At 36.1% G+C, this 23425-nt stretch overlaps 1 protein-coding gene across 1 annotated transcript in view; it reads left to right on the top strand.

Annotated features, from left to right (window-relative positions):
• LOC122797635 (fer-1-like protein 4) overlaps positions 1-23425 on the top strand; it is a 1984889-nt gene that overhangs the window by 19801 nt on the left and 1941663 nt on the right. The window contains exons 2-3 of the mRNA XM_044066179.1: positions 10615-10677; positions 12619-12703. Coding sequence (XP_043922114.1) covers positions 10615-10677; positions 12619-12703 — 148 coding nt within the window. The remainder of the gene's footprint in view (positions 1-10614; positions 10678-12618; positions 12704-23425) is intronic.

Below are 23425 nucleotides of genomic sequence, written 5' to 3'. Positions count from 1 at the left end.
ATCAAATGCAGAACATCTTCTACTATCCCCAAAGACAATTTAGAGTGTTGGAGTCTATGGGGTTCTTTTTAATTATGCTGAGACAAAACTTATTCCTATACAGATACATCCATTAAAAGAGCAACATGCATTTATTGTAGAAAACACTGCCCCATTAAATCTTTAGGTAGAGATTTATTATGTAAATTATGATGCATTGTATTCTGCACTCCGGATGGAGTTTTCCTTGATAATCTGAATGAACCTTCCTCTTTGGGTCTGTATTCAGCATATGTTTGTGCTAACAAAGATACACTCTTTGCAGTGCTAACACCAGAGCAGACCTCTAATGTAGGTGATCTAGAGGGATGGAAACTGTTTCTCCACACCTGTGGACTATGCATGATAACATGGTAGTGCTTATAAAAGATGCTGAACTGGAAAAGTAATTTTAAAACCTTATGAACATCTGCCTATGGTAATTCAATATCACCTTGTCAACAGAGGCAGACAAAGGAATCAAACCTGTCATTTTTGCATTACTTCAACAAGGAAGAATTGCCCTAACTAGAAGCCCATGTAATATACCTATTTTGCCAGGTTTACTATTGTTTATCGAAGTGAACTCAGTCAATGCCACATCGTTCTAAAATCGGAATGTCGACCGTAGGCAATGTCGAACACTGATATTGCCAAAATGCACATCTGCCCCTATCTCGACCCATGTTAAAACCCATCCCTAGGTACCAGTCAACATGTATTTCGGCAATTCCAGTGTTCGACATTGTGAATTTCGCACAATCTCGGTCGACCATGTGAACAGTCGGCCGAGTACATTTCAGTGGGTATATGATAGTAAACTATTTTGCCAGTTGAGAAACCAGGCAAGAATGCCTATAGGTTTGTATGAGATTTAGGAGCAGTTAATGCTGTAGTAGTATCAACGTTTCCTATAGTGCACAATCCTGCTACAATGCTGAGTTCTGTCCCACTGATAACTACCACCTTTTCAGAGATAGATATTTCCCCATCTTTTTTTTTTCTTGGACAAGATTACTTCAAGGATATGTAGAATTATTTACTTTTTTCTCTAAAGAAACAACTAGATAAAATTTAGTTTCCATTTGAGTCCACCTTAATATTATGTAAATTATTTGTTTTTTTTACCTTTTGATTTTTACCTTAGATGTAAACAAGATACTGTTTTCACGTGGAAACTAGCAGAATTAGGATTTAAGGTTATCAAGACAAAATTGCAGTTGTGGAAACCACAAGTACAATATTTGGGACATCTTATTTCAGACGGTTTTCAACAAATTTTACCTTCACTCATTTTTGCTATTCAAACTGCACCACTCCCAACAATGTTAAAACAGTTGTGGGCTTTTCTGGGACTGTCAGGTTGCTGCCAAACTTGGAGTTCTAATTATGCAGAATAGTAAAACAATTGTCAGACATGTTAAAGAATGATATTCCCAAACACATGCTTTGGCAGGAACATCATGAATAAGCTTTTGATCAGTTAAAGACTTTACTTTCTAAACCTCCTTCTCTTGGATTGCCTGATTATTCATAGAGATGTTTCTTATTCTGTTGTGAAAGAAGTAAGGTAGCACTAGGACTAATGTCACAATGCAGAAATGTTGGTTTCAGACCTGTTGCTTATTTCAGCACAGCCATGCCCCATTGCCTTAGGGAGGTGATCATGATGGCACACTTAGTAGAAATGGCAGCTGCCATAATTCTCAAGCTTAAAACATTTGTGGCAGTTCCACATTATGTAGAAGCTTTTCTACTAAAAACTAAAATGTAATATTTATCTGTTAACATAAAAGGTTCATAGGTAAGTACTAGGCTATCTGCCCATAGGCATTTATAAGCCTAGCCACAGAGTGATGGCTTTCGCCCCCCCATTAGATTAGTAACCTGGGCCTCTGTCAACAGGGCTCCTGAAATGATCCCAGGGTAGAACTTACGATTACCCATCCACTCATCAAGATTTCTCTTGAAGAGGGTCATAGAGGAGCTCTGTCGAATATGGATTGGGATTCTATTCCAGAGTGAGGGGAGTCGCTGGGACAGGAATCTAGCCCTCCAGCATGTCCTGTTTATTGTTGTACATAGGTTCAAGTCACTAGAACGAGTGGTTCTGAGGGATCCCGTTTTTTTGAGGTGAAGCATGTCCATTAGTTCAGGGTTTGACATGGCCCTATAGGTCAGGCATAGGTCACCTCTGAGCAGACGGTAAGCGACTGAGAAGAGCTGGAGCTTTTTTAGTCATGCTTCATAGGGTAATTGTTTAAGGCCCTTAATACTCTTAGTGAGGTACTTCTGTGGTCTTTATAGTTGTTGCAGGTGTCTAGTGCAGCACATCGCAAATGGGGCATTGTACTCTATTATGGGCCTAATGAGTGAGGAGTAAAGGGGCACAATCACCTCTTTGGATCTGGATGAGAAACCCTTTGTGATAAGGTGTGCCAAATAGAAGGATTTCCTGACCATTTTGGCTATGTGGTTATCAAAGGAGACCATGCTATCTACTTGGGTACCCAGGTCCCTAATTACTTCTTCTGTACTTAGTGGATTCCCATCTATGTGGCAGTTTGTAGGTACTTTGTTTTTCCCAAATGGGATTACTATGCATTTTTTGGCATTTAGCTTGAGGCTGTGACTTTGACACCAGGTGTTTGTCTCTGTGAGACCCTTTTGCAGGATGTCTCTGTCAGCTGGAGAGTCAATTATTGCACCCGATTTACAGTCATCTGCGAACTTGGCCTTTGCCTGTACTTTGGAGAAATACATACCGAACAGGAGGGGTCCCAGGACTGAGCCCTGTGGGACTCCGCTTGTGACTGGTTTGGAGTCAGACATGGCGCCTGCCACTCTTACTGTGTGGGTTCTGTCTGAGAGCCAATTGGCAACCCATCCCATGACATGGGGGTTGATATTTAAGCTGGTGAGTTTGTCTATGATTCCTGAGTGTGGGATGGTGTCGAACACCTTAGCGTGGTCCAGATATGCTGTGTGGACCACCTTCCCTTCATCTATGGCCTTGGTGACTGTTTCAAAGAAGTCGACCAAGTTCAGGAGGCAAGATCTGCCTTTAACAAAGCTGGGTGGGGTCCAGTGTCTGGAGTTTCCCAATGTCCCTGTTAATAAGCTCCATGATAATGCATTCCATGGCTTTGTAGACCAAGCTAGTCAAGCTTATAGGGCGATAGTTCCCAGGGTCAGTTGAGGCACCACCTTTGTGGAGTGGTACGACTGTTGCTGTACACCATTCTTTGGGTACATAGCCTGTAGAGAGGCTGAGTTTGAATAGTGATTTGAGATGGGGGGTTTAGTTCATTTTGAAGCTCATGTAAGACACAACCTGGGATAGCATCTGGTCCCATTGATGCTGTGTTTTTGGCCTTTGCAAGGGCTGTCTTTACTTGTGTGTCTGAGATATCTGGAGCGCCACATTCTTCTGGGATGGGTGCTAACCCCTTTGGTGGAGGGGGGGTGAAGTTTGCACTGAACTTGTTTGCCAGGATGTTGGCAATGTCGGTTGGTTCAGTGTATTTATGGCCATTATGCACTAGCTCGGAGCATATCTGAGAGTTTGCCCCTAGACTCTTGACATAGTTAAAGAAGGCCTTGTGGTTATCCTTAGAGTCATTGGCTATTTTTCTTTTGAAGTTGGCCTTGGATGATTTAATGAGGGAGTGCAGTTTTTTACTGATGTTAATCAGAGATGCCTTCTTATTTTGGGATTTTATTCTATCTTGCAGGAGTTTTCTCCTTCTGTTGTAAAGTTTATTTATGGCCGGGGTCCACCAGACTGGCTTCCTCTTTTTTGAGGAGTTGATCTTGGTTTTACTTGGGATGGCTCGGTCCATGCATTCTTGAAGGTGTTCATAGAATGCCCTTGTAAAGGATTCTGCTGTTGGGTCATCATTTTCCATTTGATTGGGAGCTTTGAAACTTCCCACCTCAGTCTTGAGGAGTGTGAAGTTGGCTTTAGAGAAGTTTTTTACCTTGATTTCCTTGACCTGGGGGGGGGGGGGGTCGGGATGTGGATGTCCAGTGTGATTAGTTTGTGATCTGATCTTACCAATGACGAGTTTACCTCAGGTGTGGAACATAGGTTCCCCATGTTGGTGATGACCAGGTCCAGTATGTTGTCACCTCTTTTGGGAGTGGTGACCAGCTGTTCAAGGGCGTTTGAGTTTATAAACTCAAGGAAGCATTGGGCTAGGGCGTTTGAGCTTGAGTAGTTTTCCCAGTCAATGTTTGGATAGTTGAAGTCACCCAGTAGCATGATGTTGGGTAGAATCTATATGAATTGTCCTTACCTAATAACCCTTCTTTACAGATTATTAGATGTCCACCTCTTAACCACGTTTCTTTAATTCCAACAGCAGATGAAGTAGAACCATATGATTGTGTTTTTGTAGTTAACCATGTGCTTCTTCCTAGGTCAGATTTGAAAGATACCACTTTACCAAATTCTGAGTTAATTACATTTGTGGACAGACCCTGTGTTTGAAGGGAAAATGGCACATTGATAGTAACTGACAGAAATGTGTCTGCTCAAGTAGCTGAACTTGTAGCCATTACTGAAGCATGTAAATTAGCAAATAAAATTGCAACAAGTTTCACAGACTCACATTGTGCCTATGGAGTAGTTCATGATTTTGGGGCACTTTAGAGAGAAATAGGGTACCTAACATCAGCTGTGATTGTTATTAAAATATCTACTTTTATTCATGAACTATTGAATGCATATTTAGTGCCAAAGGCAGTAGCGGTGGTTAAATTTGCCACTCATAAGACTGAAGATTCACACATTTCAAAGAACAACAGTTTTGCAGACAGACAAGCTGTATTGTCTTATTCTGTTCCGGCTTCATTTTTGCAGCAATTACACAAAATTAATGTACCTGTTTCTTTACAGGAATTGTCTTTTCAAGATCAGGGTGATGACTCTGAAATAGTAAGGTGGATCTGTGATGGCTGCAGCTGCTCTCTGGATTCATTGTGGCACCAACCAGACAGGCGGCTTGTAGCCTCATGTTCTTTTCTAGTTCAGCTGGTTTGGACCTATCATTTGCCTTTTCATTTAAGAAAAAATGCATTAATGAAACAAATTTTGACTGACTGGTATGCTCTCTACATTTCAGAAGTAAACATTTTCCAGAAAACATTCACTTCAACCAAGACGGAAAGGGCCCTTCCTGGTTTTACTCAACATTTTATTAATAGATGTTTTGCTTCTTTAGAGTACAATGTGTCAAAAAGTGTTCCTTTCCCTACATAATATTCAGAAAAGCAGTGGGGACCTCTTCCACAGACACCAAAGTTTGAATGTATCTTGATGATTGTTGATATTTTTTTCTGGATGGGTTGAAGCTTATCAGTGTTCTAAAAATGATGTGACTACCATCGCCAAAAAAAATGTATTTGAAATTATATCCATATTTGGTGTTTGCTGCATCCAGTCAGACATAGGTACACATTTTACATGCTAAATGATACAATAAATAAGCAAAGTTTTTTGCATAAATGTACAATGTCATTTCCCATACAGACCCCAAGCTTCGGGGATTTTTGAGAGGATGAGCCAAACAGTAAAAGTTAGACTTGCAAATCTGTGTGAGGAAACTGGTCTTAAATGGCTCCAGGCTTTTCCTTTAGTTTTTGTTTAGTGTACACAGTGCAATTAATAGTACTAGAATTGTTTTCCTTATGAAATTCTCAAGATAAATCATATGAGAATGCCCATCATACCCTTATCTAGAAATTTGGATGTACAAAATGTTGATGAATCTGTTTTTCTGTATTGCAAGTGTCTTCTTTCAGCCCTGCAGCACCTGCACAAGAAGGTATTTGAGGGCTCAAAAACATCCCAATCCAGCCTTTCAACATGACCTGCAACTCAGACATACTGTTTTCATCTGAACTTTCTCCAGAAAACATTCACTTAAACCGAGATGGAAATTCATCTTCAACTTCATGGTTTTACTCATGACTGTTATTGCCATCAGATGTGAAGAATCTTTCACTTGGATTCAGGTGTCACAAATCAAGAAAGCCCTCCTAAGTGACAAGTGTCGACAAGATGCCATCAATGTCATTCCTTTCACTGATGAAGGACCAATCAGAACCTGCACCAGATAAAAAAACAGGAAAACCACTCTATCCAGAAGTGAGGCCTAGCAATTATTCAACAATCCTATTGTGGTTGTATCTGGAGCTAAGTCCAGTGATTCAGCAATGTGTTCATGGTCAGAAATAAGGCTTAGAGATTCTTCTTCTACATCAACAATATTTTAATTAGCATCACAGCTGGAAGCTAGGATCAATGATTCAGCAGCATTATCTTCAATGGACAATGGCTGCTAGTTGGCCAAAGATGCAGGTAGCTAGTCAGGTGATCATGTGTCCCTTGTGATGGCAGAGTCAGCAGAAACTTCAAGATGGAGTTTGTTTTTGGAACCAATTTTATATTGATTACAGAAAGACAGTTTATCATCCATGTTTGCAATTGTGTGAAAACCCTCTCCAGCTCTGACTTGCTCAATATTTGTATGGATTTATTATTGGAATGACTGTTGTGGTTTTTAGCATAATTTTACTACATTTCCTCCTGTTATCTGGAGCTATCGGAACTGTCAGTACTGTACATTTTTTTATATCAGAGATAAGTATTTAGCAAAAATCAGGGATAGACATTTGGTTAAAATTGAGCAAAGATCCCCAGATAAATACAGTCTCTGCTGCCTTATATACCCATGCAGAAGTATAAACGTTAATAAATGTTAGGTATGTGAACACATTTCCACTGCACATTAAAGAGGTATCCCAAGACCAGCAACTGATATAGAAACTGGACCAGCATTTTGTTCAATTTTCTTAACCAGAAATTGGAAAGCTAAACATAATTCTAACCCCTTTTCAGTAGTTCCACTTAATTGTCAGTGGCTATAAAGGGACATACTTGTTACATCAAAAAATGGGAAGCTTTATGTTAGATGGAGTATCTGCAAGTTCATCCAAAAAGTATATGAAAGGGCTGGAGGGTTAGGTATGGTAGCACTGCACAAGTTTTATTATATTTGTGGAGACCAAGCATATCCCTTGTTACCAACAGACTGGTCAGGTTGGTGCCATGTATTTTTTTATTTGTTTGTTTATTTTAGTTTGTTTATCAGGGTAGTACACTGTTCACTACATGCCATTTGCAGGCACAGTCTGGATGAAAACATTCACAAAAATAGAACAAATAAACACAGAGTAATCACAGAAGGTAGATAATCCCATAGATAACTGATACTAAATGTAAATAATATCAGCAGAGCAGAAAATCAAATGTTAGGTAATTTTAGTACTAAGTATGAGAGTGAAGCAGCAGGAGAGAACAGAGGATCAAAGGAGAAGTGATGCAGGGGAGGAGGGAGTTTGGTTATGTGTCCAGTGGAAAAACACTTGCAGACAGATTTTTGATGATGGTATATGGGGAAACAGGTGACTTCTTTAAGGTAAAAGGGAAGGGACTGACAGAGTTTGGGTACAAGAATAGAGAAGGGATGGTTGGTATGGTGCACTTTAGTTTGGGATGTCTGTCGTGAGGAGTTAATTGGGAGAGGTTACAGAGATTGTGGGGGTTTCTTATGGTGTTTAGCTGCAAGAGGTAGAAAGGGACCTGATTGAAGTAGTTCAGAAACAAAAGACCCTAGGAGTAGCTCATCTCTATAGAAGACTAGTAGCCGTTTGCCTTGGAAAGGGTGATGCAGGTGTCCCTGAGGAGAGGAGTTGCAAATGAATCAGTAGATTTTGTTTTCAATGGACTGTAGAGTGGATGAGGTTTTTTTTTATTTTTGGCTGTGGCTATGATGGGGAGCCCGTATTCAAGATGAGTAGGGAGGACCCCATTGCCTATTGCAGCTCTAGCTGGAAGGAAGAGAAAGGGAGATATTTCCAGGACCAGAATAAAAGAGTAGTGATCATTTTCCTGGTATTTTCAATGTGGCTTTGGAAGTTAAGTGACTGGTCTAGCTGTAAAATTAAGTATTTAAAAGATGTGATTATTTCTATCGGGCAACCATTGAGATCTGAGATACTGACATTTTTAGAAGTCTTTTTCAGCTTTTGTGAGGTTCCAAATATCATACTTTTTGTTTTAGAGGGATATTAGGAGTAGCTTATGATTGCTTAGCCAAAATTTAAGGGGGTGGAGGTCAGACTGAAGATGGATTTGAATAGTTGAATGTGAGGGACTGGATCAAAGAATAACCATTTTATCTGCTTAAGGAATAAAAAGAAGGTTAGAGAAATCAGAGAGCAGCTTGTTAATAAAGACTGAAAACAAAAGAGGGGAGAGTATGGATCCCTGGGGCACTCCTCTAGTAAGTGGTGCTGGCTCCAAAAGGGATGGACTTAATTTGACTCTGAAATACCATTTGTTAAGAAATGTTGGAACCAGGTGATAGAGCTGGGGGCTAACCCCGACTTATTGGAGGTAATGAAGGAGCAGGAAGTGGTCAATTATATCAAAAGCTTTGGTAATGTCAATGAAGAAAACCCCTGAAAGATTTCCTTTATTGAGGTTGAGAAGGACCTCATCTGTAAGGGACCACAGTTCTGTCATTGTGCTCCAGCCAGTCCAGAATCCATGCTGTTTAAGAGTGCAGAGACGGTATTGTTGGATGTAAGTGGACAGTTGCTTATAGATTAGTTTTCAAGTATTTTCCCAAGTGTAAGGAGGATAAAGATAGGGCTTTAGAGGGAAGTTTTTACTGCCTGAGGCTGTTTTGGAAGGGGTTTAACCAGACCAGTTTATATATGCCCTGTCATCCCAGCTGTATGACATACAGAGACTTTACCTAGTGGGAAGATTTGTAATGTTTGCCACAAAAGGGAGGCAAAGAACATTAAAGATCCAGTCAAAAAAATAGATGCTTCCTAGGTTTAAATCATTTATTTATTTTATTTTACATTTGTTTAGCAGGAATGTCCGACTGGGAAGATACCCATTTTCAGCACAGGCCCGGGAAGAAAGGTTCCAGTGCAGTACAAAAATATAAAAGAGATGAATGCTAGCTTACATAAAAAATACTAAAAACAGAGTTAACTAGGAGGGAATACTACACACTAATGTGCAGTATACATACCAATTCAATACTGAACATAAACTATATCCATTATATATTCCAAATACAATTTCACGCAATACTATGTACAAGGTAGACATTGATGATACTAGATAATAGAAATCATGTTGCTGAAAAGACTGCATTTAAAGGATTAGCACACATAGATATTTGTGATGGTGTTACTTCAGGAGCAGGGATTGTACCTGCTTATGGAGTAGTACAATCAATATGGGAAATGAGATAGCTGTCTAAATTATTAGAAATATTAAAAATGCTACTTTTGAATCAATAAATCAGAATATAGCGGAGATGACATGTGCTGCAGAACAAAATGGCACTTGTCTTCACCCTTGGTGGTGCATGTGTGCTCATCAAAACTGAGTACTGCTTGTTTATTTCAGATAGTCACCTGTAAATTATACAAAAAGTGGCAGGACTGTCTCAAGTTAAAGAAGCTGACAGTTCACAGTGGGCATGGTTGACCAACTTATTTTGTGTTTGGGGAGGAGGCATTTAAAAATTCTTTGTGATAATCTAAATAATCATTATTCTTTTAGGAATTTCTTTATTGATTAGTAAAATGTTGATTATGGAACTTTTAGAATCCAGAAAAAGCATTAAATTACAATTTTTTCATATTAAAAATGGCAGAAACATTGTCAATAACTATGATTGTGTGATGAAGAAAACAGCAAAGTCAGTGATTGTATGAAAATGTGTTTGAAGGAGAAGGTATAACAGAAAACTATTCAAACTGTCTTTTTATTCCATCAAGGCACAGACACATTCTCCTTGCTAACATGACTATATTTGTAAAGCATTTGTATAAGGATTGCACATGTCAGCAACAGAAGGAAACTGCATGTGATGAATGCTTGATTACTTGTAAAAAAAAAAGTGTCTACCCATTTGAGAACTTGTTGCCATTGTCTAGTCATTAAAAAGTGTATGACTTGATTTTGCTTCATAATATCAAATGGGGAAATGTGAAGGCAACGGTGTAAAGAAGCGAAAATGTTCAGTAAATATCTTATTTTGGAATTCATTTTATTTCAAAAGGGTTTATGACAATTTTAGTCAAATTTTGATAATCTAGTTTCTGCCAACATGAATAGTGCCAGCATAGAAAGTTCCAATATGGAAGCTCAGAACTTGGGCCTAACATGGAAAGGTACAAATCAGGAGTCAGCAGATGCTCAGTTAGCAAAAATAATGCAAAGATGTTCAGTTTTAATTGGCTATAGTTTAATAGCTACATTATATTCAGCCTAGATGTAAAAATAATATAAAAGAATGAAGTTTCTTGTGCTCTGGGATACAAGACCTTGACTTGATTCATCTCCCACGTGTGTGTTCTCTTCAATAATTAAGACTATTTTTCTTTGCTGAACTGTGTTGTCAGATCTCTTAAGGTACCTAACATCTGCTTTAGTTGTTGTTGTACTAACGTATTTAAAACATAGTAGCATTAACTTGTATGTATTAAAATTTTCTACAGGATTTTCTTTATGAATTTTTTGAAGCTCCCGATGTAATGATGGACAAGATATTGCAGATTTCAGTAAGTTGAAATATTATTATACCAATTTACTATCTGCAGACAAACTGCGGCTATTGTTATATGCTATGTTAGATAATGGAATGCAAAAGTCCTAGAATGTTCTTGAGTACTTTGGATATAATACCCTTAAAGGATATATCCACGAATGCTGTTTGAAAACTGGAAACACACTGAAAGCCATCATTTCACATTGGTACTATTAACATGGAAATTAGAGGAAAGGAATGCTAGTCAGGCTAGTACTGCTTAATTAAAACCTTCACAATTCATGTACGATGAAAATGACACAATAATAAGTTATATGTGTTTCATACATAGTAGCAATACATATGAAATGTCTGCTGATATGTTTGTATTTCTAGTGTATGGATGTGCATGAAACATATACTTTTTATAAAATTGAAAAAAGTAACATTTGTACTTATTCCCATTGCAGAAGTATACAAACTCCTACCTAAAACATTTTCATTTCTCAGACATGATAGTTTATTTTATTTACAAAAGTAAAACAAAAAGTATTTTTAAAAGGCATTCTTGGTTTCAGATTATATGTCTTCTAAGTAATAAACAAAATTGTCATGTTATATTCTAACTGGAGGCTAAAGGAATCAAACCTCAGACTAGGGAAGCAGCTCATTAGCAGGTCATAGCATTCACCTTCTGTGCAGTAATGCTGTAGTTCATATAGTTGATAGTAATTTTCTTTCTTCATATCATGCAATCATGCCTTCTTATAATAGAGCCCATCCCATTTGACATTACAACTGATACCAGATGTAATGACTTCAAACATTAATTTAAAATCTCGAATGCATTAAACAAGTCTACTTACACAATGGAGCTATAATTTTACTGTTATTGACTTAGGACAGGCTATGCTTTATCATTTTTATTAATTTTTCTTCTGACCTCAGTATATTATGGACCAGATTCCAAAATAGTTGCTCTCACTGTAAGTCTGCCCTGAGTCCAATAGACTTGCTCTCGGTGTAAGTGTTCATTTATAATGAGACCAAGTCTTTTGTAACTGGGCCCTGTAATGTGTAACATTTATTGCCTCTTTTTGCCTATGGTATCATGTCTCACAATACCCTGGTGCAGTCATTTATTTCCCTTTAATGCCCACCCTGTCAGGCATTATTGCTTGCTTTTATTACCAAGTATCTACTGTAGAGGCCCCTGCACATTCAGACAACCAAGTCAGCAAAATAGAAATAAATAATAAATAAAGTAGTACAGGTAAAAACTGCAGGACAGATGATTTACTGTGCACGTACATTAAAGGACAATATAAAATATTCATTTGTCTCAGTAGTAGATTGTATTACATACATTACATAAAATTCAGACAATGGATTTGCAGTTTGACAACTAGAGAAATACTTACTTAAAATTTCTATATGTTATGTGTGCGGTGGTGAGAGTTGATGCTAATCCACATTTCAAATGAGCGAGACACTAAGTAGTCAGAGCTATAAAAAATATTAGAACTATCTGAAACTAAACAAATATAACAATAATATATACTGCAGATTGAAAATGTATGATATAACTGATGTGCTCAATTGTGGTCTTTTTCATAGGCCAAAGCATAATTTTTAACATTTTTTTTTTCACAGCAGCATATAGCTATACTATACCATTTATTTTCCTATAATGTATGCTGAAGCTACACCTTTTTTAACAAAACTATCTGAAATACACTTGCTGATTATAATAATTTAAATACACTGTAAGGTTCCAATTTCCTTTTATGAATGCTAACCCTGGAATAAGAGGTAAAAACATGAAAGTTTATATAAATGCTGCAAGAGCATTACATTGGAGGTGTTGGCCGCAATGTTAGCAGCTTTATGCCCTGCTCTCAGAACATGGTTTTCTGCATAATGCACAGACTGTTGTCAAACATAACCTCTTTTAATCTTTAATTTTATTTAATAGGTTTATTCTGCTAATGCGGCACTGTTCAAGAAGTCACTTATAGGATCTTTCAAGATAGATGTAGCAACAATATACAACCAAAAAGGTAATTTTCCTCAAAACCATGTATACTTTTAAAGCTGTTTCAGTGATTTCAATTAATGTAAGTACCACAGATTCAATCATATTGTTTATATTGGTCATACTGGGCAAAATGAAGTCATGCAAATAAATCCAAACAAAACTTGGAAAGTACAGATACAGTATATCTGCTTATGGAGTCTGGTTAAATGTGGTGACCACAATGAACCTGTTTGTTTACTAATAATGGTTGGCTGGAATAGAGTGTATCATTAGAACTTGGTCACAATTTATTTTTTTTCCTCTCTGAATGTAGCCTTCCAGCTAGATACTCCATATGAGCTCTATATAACTTGTTTTTTTTTTGCCATATGTCCAAAATAAGTAAAGTATGGTGATACTGTAACATGCTATGTCACTTATGTTATTATAAATGCATTTACAATTTGCAAAGGTGCCAAGCCTTAAAACAACAATTATTAAGATACTTACTAGTGGAACAAAAAGAAAAAAGATATTATTTTGCAAGCAAAGAATAATTGCTTTTGAGGTCTGATATCGGGAAGAATCAATATTAATGACTCCATTTTAGCAATGTATGTTTCAGTAGTAGTTATGTACTGATATAGGAGGAATACCTACATATGATAATTTCATTTCCCAAAGGCACACATTAAAATACCATTTGACAAAACCACATGGGGCTGCAAATGTAAATCTCTGCATAATTTAATACACTATTTTATATGTTGCAATGGATAGCAGTATAGCTACAGCTAAGTAATAGGAGTCCTTATATCAGGTCTTAGATTTCCATAAATTATATTCTTACTACTATGTTAAGAAGTATAAAAATACTGCAAGAGCTATTTTGTGACGCAATTAACTTTGGGCCTACTGAAAATATTAAATGATTATTTGACTTTAGTATATAACATTTTTCATTCAAATTTAAAATGTATCTCCTGTCTGAAAATTATACAGGTCAGTGACCTCTATTCTCCAGCTGCATTCAGAAGCTGCTACTTGAAGCCATATTTCTGAAACCTTTTCTTCTTATAGCACACCTTCGTCTTGCTGAACTTTGGCCTTGTTGATAATGTTTGCTACATGTTCTGTAACATTTATAAGCAGATCTATGCTCCTCTGGCTGAGATTTTTCAATTTCTACTCCTAGGCACTCTCCCTCTTTATGTCTATAGTACAATATTGCACGTGTGTTGTTATGCTTCTCTTAAAGTAGTTTTTGTACCTTTCCTCAGCTCTGTTATGTTCTACACAACAACTTCCATACCTCTGGAATAGACTCCCATTGCTAATTAAACAGAGTGATACATTATCTTCCTTCCAGTGGGAGCTGGACAATTGGATGATTATTCACACATTCACCTCTTGCTTTACTGACCTGACCTCAAGAGAGGAATTTCAAACTGAGGGTGCATACTGGCAAGATATAAATGGTCACAAGGCTCAATTCTCTTGGATTACTTCTGTTGGTATGATCCTATGAACAGCCTCTTCTCTGGTTATATTTATTGCTGATGACCAGAATATGTACATGTAAACTTTGTCTATGTTTTGTATTTATTCATGTGTTAGTCATGTAAACCTAATAGCCACAAGTTGCCTTTCAGGAGTGGCCCACGACTATTGTCTGGTTAAGTGCCACTCAGACACACAGAGTAGACAAATGAAGACAGAGGGAAACAAACATAGAGCTACAAGATGAAGCTCAAGCTCATAAACAACACATACATACAGACACACACAAACACACACACACACACACACACACACACACACACACACACACACACACACACACACACACATATATATACACAAACAGATAGCTTTAATCCTCTGTGTGAGACTGACAGTCATTGTTTTATTTCTGCCATGTGTTCTTTATTGCTGATCTGCGACTCCTTAGAACACACCTCTGTGCTTTTTTGAGTTGAATTCTTTACTCATACATTTTATAATACCAAATTTTTACTTTAAAAACTAAAAATGTACACTACTGATATTGAAGCAAAGGTTTTAATTTTAATGTTTGTAGATTACAGACAGAAGTTTTACTGAGCATACCTTAATTTTATTTCAGTGCCAGTTCTGATTAATTTTACAACTAATTTTTGTTGAATATTTAATGTTTCTGATAATAATTCTACCTCTTGAGAATGCAGATATCATTATGTTGTCTGTCAAACATTTCCACTTTCACCAATGCTTTCTAATTCATATACTTTTAATAGTTTAAATGAGTTAATACACCTAGCTTTGCAACTATTTCTGTGTGCAAGTGCTTCACTAAATAAGATGTTTAAACTTCCAGAATTTACTAGAAAATAAGCATTTCTCATTTTATTACCTCTTCAAAGACTAATTTGACAGTCTAGTAGTATCACTTAGAATCTGAAGAGGTAACAAACATCTAATGTTGCAAACATTCTAAAACCATAGATTTACTATATAACAACTTGAAGACTGTAATTTCATTGAAAGAGTTTCATTAAACATGACAGAGTTGAATGGATTTTGAAAATGCTTAGGAAACAAGTTTTGTAAAATTTGCACCATTTAGTAGTCCAACAAATTTGTTCTGTAGCCATGACTGCTAATCTGTTGTTATATTTCATTGTTTTGCAGTTTACTTTTATTCCCAGTATATCAGTTAACACACATAGAGATGATACAGGTGGAAAGGCCCAATACCTAATAAAGTATTGAACAGTGTTTAAATGGTTATTCAAGAGACATTGCCCTGGGAGAAGTTACAGAGGAGCCCATTGTGAGGGCTCTGTTATAGAGGCTGTGCAGGAAAGGAGGGAAGTATGTTACATATGCTATTTGAATGCCATAGAGTGAAAGAGTTTTCTCAAGATAGAGGTAAATATTTAGTCAGGGAGATATGAAGGATGCTGCTTTCATCAAGATTTATGTTAATAGATATACATGAAGGGGAAAAGAAGATGGAAATAAAACATATATTGTTTATGGAAATAACAATACACTGTTTATGAAATTTGCACACTTGGTTGACAGTAATAAATTTATTAGGAGGTGGAAGTCAGAAAAGATTCTGTACCTGGGGCAATATACTATAAAGCAGCACTGGAATCTAAGAAGCAGCTGCAGATGGCAGAGTGAACACTAACAATAGAAGGTAGTCCTACAGTCAAGGACACTGATGAAGACAAATAGCAGTGAAATGGAGTAGTGATTATTTATTTATTTACCAGGATGATCCAGTTGGGCAAAACCCCTTTTCCATGGAGGCCTGAGAAGGAAAGCTCTACATGAATTTATACAAAACAATAAATAAGATTTTACAGCACATTTTTCAACAGTTGTACAGCAGAAAATAAGCAGAAAATTTGACAAGTTATCAATATATGTGAGCAGCATACATTCAGCAAAATTTAATGATACACCTTACATACAGTAGTGAATTGAGATAGATTATAGACCAGAAGTAGAATAAGATCGGCATGAATAAAAAATAGCTACAGGAGATGATGTAGTAATAAGAGAGAGAAAGCTTAGACTATCAACTAGGGTTAAAAGAAATGTCAAAGGAGTTAATAAAGGTTAACACACAATTAAGTGAGAAGAAAAAGTATTTTAGATGGGGTAGAACAAAAGTAAGTCCAATTATACAGGAGAAGCATTTTTAGAATTTTTTTAAGGATTTTGGTGAACAGTCTACACTTAAAGGGAATGGAATAACATTCTATATTTTAAGACCATGACATGAGAACAGAGAGACACCTGCTGAGTTAGTTGATTTGGTCACACTTAATAAGTCTTTATCACTTGACTGTAGGGTTTCATTTTGAATAAACTGAGTAAGAATATTGGCTAAGCTTAGACATTTTTCAGAGTTGTGGGTCAGAGTATGTCTCATAATCAGCTGAAGTAAAACAAACAGTAAGGGGAGTTCTAAGCAAAGCTGTTTTTTTTTAAAGCTATGCAAGGATTTGAACTGTATGGTAGGTTTTCAGCAAATTTTACAAATTTGTCATAGCACAATTCCAGTGTTCTGTGGCTATACATACTTTTGCTTCTTCAGTTAAAATGGGTTAATTATTTAGAAGAGACCAAGTTTTGATGGTTTTTTGACTGTTTCTTTTAAACAGAGATCAAATTTCATATTTTTATCGATTACTACTCCTAGCAGCTTGCCGTGTGAATAGTGGTGTTATTGGACAAGATTATGGTGAGGCTGCACTTGTTTTTTTTGGAATGCTATATGAGTAAAGAGGAGAAGCTTGTTTTTTTTTTCAATGGAGGGGGTTAATAGAAGTTTTGAGGCATAGAACCAAGCCTCTACAGAGCAAAGGGATTCCCATGTTAGCTGCTATAATTTTTCAAAACTTTTAATTGAATGGGTGAGTGTTGAATAATCTGTATTCCGTATGACAGAGGCATGTTTGGTTAATTTATGTAAATCATTAATGAAAATATTAATTGAGTGGTCTTAGACTGGAGCCTTGTGGAACCCCTACAGATATAGGAAGGAACACATGTCAGTGGTCCATTTGATTGCTTGGTGTCTATTAGATTAAGTAACTGGAGACCATGACAGGAATGTACTGTATTGTCCAAGGGAAAAGAGTCTATTAAGAAGTTTATGATGGAACACTAAGGCTTTGGACAGGTCAAGGAATGCTGCTGATATTAGTTTGCTGGTTTTACAATGCTGGTTAGTGTAAGTACAGAAATTGAGGAGTGCAGTCTTGGTGCTGTGATGTGGGTCAAACTCGTGTGGGGTAGGAGAGAGTAGATTGTTTTCCAGTATAGATTTTAGCAGTTGGTGATTGATTCATTTCTGTATGATTTTGGTTTGAGGAGGGGGGTAAATATCAATGGTCTGATAGCTGATGAAGTCTGTTGAGTGCCCAGCTTTGTGAACTGAAAAAATATAAGATTTCTCTATTTCTTTGATGGAGCAACTGATTAGAATACTTACTGGGCAGGCTACTACATCTGCTGCTAGTTTAATATATTCAGGAAGAAGGTTATCTGGGGCGAGAGTGGTAGGTTTAATTCTGAGGAAAAAAATTTGATGAAGGAGATTTGTGTAGGTTTGAGATATATTATATTTGGTTGTTGAACAGACTCTTGTATAGGTATATAGGTAGTTTGTTTTGAGACAACTATCTGAATGATGAAAATGTTAAAATAGATAGCTATACTTTCTGTGAAGTTGTTTTTGTAGGAGTTAGCAGGGTTGTACATTAAGGGTAGATGAGTTCCTTTGTTGATAATCAGACCATTTTATGGTTAGTATGACCTGTATTTTGTTGACTGGTGTAGTAAGATCTTTTATTTCATTTGATCTATTTTTTTGTCCTGATTTCTAAACTGTCTTTAAATCTGGAGATTGGATTCATTTTAAAAAGAGAGAGATGAGCATAGGGGTGAGGATCTCAGCTGTGAGAATGATTGTTATTAGTATTATTGAGAAAAATAATGCCAATATGGAAGAGAGGTATTTTGCTGAGTTGACTAAACCTTGTTTGTTTTATATTATATATGGCATTCACTTGCTGTTAATGAAAAAATCTCACAGCTGTCATGGATACACATGTTTTATAAAATGGCTTAAACTTATTACTTATTTATCTTTGTATCTGTGTACTTGTTAACTGGGGTAGAATTCTGATTTCAGAGGACCATTTTCAAGTTCAGTCTAGAATTACTCCCAACAAATTCTGACAAAATGTACACAGTTTTGATGCTTTGAAAAATAAAGTGACATGATGGTAATCCATATAAAAGAGGAACCCTCAACCTACCACAGTTTACAATACAAAGAAAAATCTAATAGGCACAGTAATTAGCAAGGATATTAAATTGCTTACCGCAGTACTGTAAGATATAAACTAGCAGTGCAGAGAATAGAAAATGAAAGATAAGTAACTGTTTACAATAGTATCAGGTTATGTTGCTGTGGAAAGTGCCATATACATTGTAAAAAAGAAGGGGATGTCTTCAGGGGGCAATGTGTATTAAGGCACGAAAGGGAGAATTGAAAGACCAAGAAGAGGGTGTATAATGTTGAAGTGGGAAAGGGTTAATTAAAAAAAAGGCTGCAAGGTCTACTAACAAGATAGATTAGTATATCACTAATAGGTGTCAATATGATTAGAGGTAGTTGGGAGCTAAAACTGAAAGAAAGAAGATGGTATAAGAACTCTCAAGTAATCCTCTTATCGTAAAGACATTTACATTAGGTAAGTTTAATTAGCTGTTTCTTAGTACAGAGTAAATCTTGCTGAAGGTTGAGATGGCTCTAATATAAAAAGGCACTGCAGTCCTAACAGATTCCATTCTGGTATTGATGTTCATAGCCATTTAGCTCATGCTACATTTATTTTATTTACTATTAGTTTGTTTCTACAGCTTATGCATTACATTTGGACATATTATGGCTACATGTTAATAACATCTTACTTCACATGTTCTCACTGGTATCTGCAACCATAGGCTGCCTTCCAGATGGGGAACAATTCTTCTTGAATTGATGGCCTGTGTTAATGTCTCTTGGCATTTCAGACTTTGAGATGGAGCAGATAACATCAAAGCATTTACTTCATTTCAACAGATACAGCATTGATTACATCTGCCAGTATAATACTAAAAGCTACAATTACCATAAAATATGACAGTCAGACTGCTTGCATTCCTTTTTTGGGTATTATATCTTCACAGAAGATGAACAAATGTTTTAAAATAACCAGTCCCAGTTTACATCTCACTTGTTTACTGTACAGTTACTTTAAAAATAGGTGACACTTTAAAGTAGTTTAGGTCACCAAAAGAGTACATTATAGTTCTTAATTTGCAGTTTCTAAATGTAGACATTTTGTGTTTAGAATTAAATCTGTACAAATCTCTTTATAGAATTATTTCATATAATCCTTTATTTATAAGTCTGTCTTTAGAATTCATTCTATAGAATTCAATGTTTTCAGTTCTGTCTGTAGAACTCTGCTTAGAACTCTATATCATAGATTCTGTCTGTAGAATTATATGCATTGACTGCTGTCAGTAGTGATCCTTCATTAGGATTCTATCATTGCAATGTTCTGTGTAGAATTCTACCTCTAAAATATTTCTTTAGATGTATAGCTACTGAATAATTCTGTATTAGAATTCTGTCATTAGAAGTATATCTATAGAATTCTGCATTTAGAGTTCTTTGTATAATACTGTGTTTAGAAATCTAGCTGGAAAATGTTATTTGTAGAATTCTATGACTATTGTTTTTAGAATTCTTTAGAGAGAATTCTGTGATTAGAAATCTACATGAACAAATCTATGTTTGGAATTCATTATGGACAATTATATGTTCAAAATGCTAGCCATAGAATATTATCTGAGCATTATGTGGTACAAGATCTATTGGTAGTTTTCTGTGGCTAGAAATCTATCTGCAGAACGCTGTATCTAGAATTCTATCTGCAAAAATATGTGTTTAGAATTCTGTATGTAGAATTTTGTGATATGAATTTTATCTGCAGAATTCTGGGTTCTATATTACAAGATCGAAGCTTTACTTAATCGAATAAGTAACGCTCGAACTTATAATATTGAAACCGTAAATTGTCGAACAGTGGATTTAACCCAGGGAAGCACTTCCCTTGGCCGTTATGTGGAGTATGCCCATTTCTCTAATTTGGAGTGATCTTGGAGTTGGTATAGTTAGGTAGAGGGGTGTGAGGGGCACACCCCCCACTTGATTTCATATGTAAAGTTTTTTTTTTGATTCAGCCAAGGGAAGTGTTTCCTTTGGCTGAATTGGCCGTTCAACAATTTTAGTTGTTGATATTACAAGATTGAGCTTTAGTTATGCAATGAATTAAAGCTTCAATGTTGTAATATAGACGCAAATTCTGGCTGGAGTGCGGGGAGTGCCTTCTGTGTGGAGACTACATGTCCTCCCCACGGTTGGGTGGGCATTCGAAAGACATGCGTAAATGGGTGTGCCCTCGTGGAAGGTTGAACATCAAGCTGGCACCTCAGCGTTTGTGAAAATCTACTGCCAATCATTATCGGACCGGAGTTCCGCTATGGTGACCGCTAACCAGGAAAAGCCGAAAGACAAACAACAACAAATTCTATCACACAACTTTGTGTTTAGAATTCAGTTTCAAGACTTCTGTTTGCAGAGTTTTGCATTTAGAATTATTTGTATAAGATTAAGCATTTAAACATCAATCAGATGAATTGTGTTTAGAATTCTGAATGTTTTTTTCTGAGAAAAAAAAACTCAATGTTTAGCATTCTGCCTCTAGTACTCTTTGTTTAGACTTCTACCCATAGAATGCTGTATGTGTCATTCTCAGTTAGAATTCCAAGTGTTTAGAATTTTTTTATAAGTAATTAAACCTAAGCGCTATTACAAAAGCATAAAACAGTAAGTTAATAATATGTAAGGAGAAATGGAAGCAAACAACAAATCAACTAAGCCTCGAATACCAGTTTACATGGATATTGTTTTGTGCAGGTGTTTGAAACCAACAAGTGTCAGGTTTGATCTAAGCTAATCAGACAAGAGATTCCAAGAACATGGTCCCTGGTACAATAAGGAATGAGCCTCCCATGCTTAATCCACGAGAAGAGGAATGCAAGGTGCACTCAGGCATTACCAGCTGAGTAGTTCCTTGAAATACTGGGGTCCCAAATTGTAAAGTACCCAGTAAACCAAAGCAAGAGTTTTTAGAGCAATGGTAGACTAATGTTGAGGTGGCTGCAGACTCTGTAGCACAGTGTAATGTAGTGGTATCTAAGGACCCCATTTAGTAACCGTGCAGTAGAATTCTCCACCAGCTGTAATCAGTCAAGCTCAGTATCTGGTAGCCTTAGGTATAGGCCATTGCAATACTCCCAGGAATGTAGAGACTAAATCAGGTACAATGCTGAGTGGATCAGCTGTTAGAATAAAATTTTTAGTCAGTGATGCTCTTTATATTTTAGCAAAATAATTTGACAGTGGCAGACACTTGATCAATAAATGTGATCCATTCGTCAAAAAATGCACCAAGAATATACACCTTAGAAACAAACTACAGCCTTTTACCACTGTAAATAATATAGAGTAATAAATCTGGGGCTGACAAACTACAGACTTAGCATAGATGGTCAAAGCAGTCATTGTACTCATATTAAGGTAAAGATAATTAAGAATAATACAGTTATGGATACATTTCACATCAAAAGCAAGTTTTTTAGAGTCACGGAGAATATTGAGTTACGAAGAGATATAGCAGCACCATATCATTAGCATAGGAGTAGAAATTTAAATTTCTACTTTAGTTAATATCCCCAAGAGAGGCCATGCACATGATAAACAATAATGGACCTAAGACAGACAACTCAACACTCACATATCAGAAGGGAAGGAGAGGAGTAGTTAGCTACTGGCAAAACTTGGTATGTCCAGTAAGGCAACCAGCAAACCATCAGCTTGCAATACTGAGAAGCTGCTGTAGTAGGTCAAACAATTTTATAATACTTCATGGTCCACTGTGTAACATGCAAAGGAAAGATCCAAAATTACCAAGATGGAATAACATCACTGATCCTCCACCACAAAGAAATTGTCTCTTATCTATAAGATTATGTGTTTAGATTTCTACTGGTAGAATTCTGTGTTTCAAAGTCAACCTGTATAATTTTATCTATATTATTTACTTTCTAAAATTGTGTTTTTAAATTTCATTTTAAATTCTAGGCTAGAGATATATCTGTAGGACTGTTTGTTTAGAAGCCTACCTGAAGAATTACATTTGTGGATTTTTTTGTTTAGAACTCTATATTTTGAATTCTATCTCATCTCTAAAATTCTATGTAGAGAATACTTTTTGTAGAATTATGTGCTTAAAAAATCTCTCAAAAGAATGATGTGCACATAGTTATATATCTACAAGTCTATCTAGAGAGTTAGAGTTCTAGCTGTAGAAATTTGTAGAGTGAGCTGTTCTTGCAGATTTCCACATTTAGGCTTCAATCTACAAAATTCTATGTGTAGAAATATATGCTTAGAATTCTGTATGTAAAATGCTGTGCTTTGAAACAGATTTAGAATTCTGTTTAGTATTCTTACTATAGAACTCACTATTTAGAGTAAATTGTATCAGCAGACACCATTTGTACAATTCTCTGGTTCGAATTATGATAAGCATTCCATGCTTAAAATTCTATCCAGAGAATTCAGAGAATTCATAACTTTGTTGGTAGACTTCTGTGCTTAGAATTCCTTTACTAGAAGTCTGTGTTTACAATTCTGTGATTGGAATTATGCCAGCAGAATTCCATGTTTAAAATTTTGTTGGAAGAAATATTTCCTTTTAATTCCATTACTGCAATTCTAAACTTAGAATTCTATCTGCAGAATTCCAACAATAGAATTCAATCCATTGAATTATGTGTTTAAATTTCTATTTGAAGAATTCTGTGTTTATAATTTTTATCTTTAATAAAGAATGCTTAGAGTACTGCAAAGAGACTTCTATCTGTAGAATTTTGTTTTTAGAAATACAGCTGTTGAATTCTGTGTTTAGAATTCTATATGTAGACTTTTGTCTGTGGATTATTTCTGTAAAATTGCATCTCTTGATTTATGCATGTACAATTCTGTAGTTATAATTTTGTGCTCACACTGTCTGTATTCTTCTTCTTTAGAAATCTGTATAAAATTCTATATGAAGAATTACACCTGTAGAACTGTATTTGT

This window comes from Protopterus annectens, chromosome 3.part1 (assembly GCF_019279795.1).
Source record: "Protopterus annectens isolate FY-2018-M chromosome 3.part1, PAN1.0, whole genome shotgun sequence".
Taxonomy (NCBI): domain Eukaryota; kingdom Metazoa; phylum Chordata; order Ceratodontiformes; family Protopteridae; genus Protopterus; species Protopterus annectens.
The sequence above is the reverse complement of the archived record's forward strand: the minus strand, read 5'-3'. Positions and strand labels throughout refer to the sequence as shown.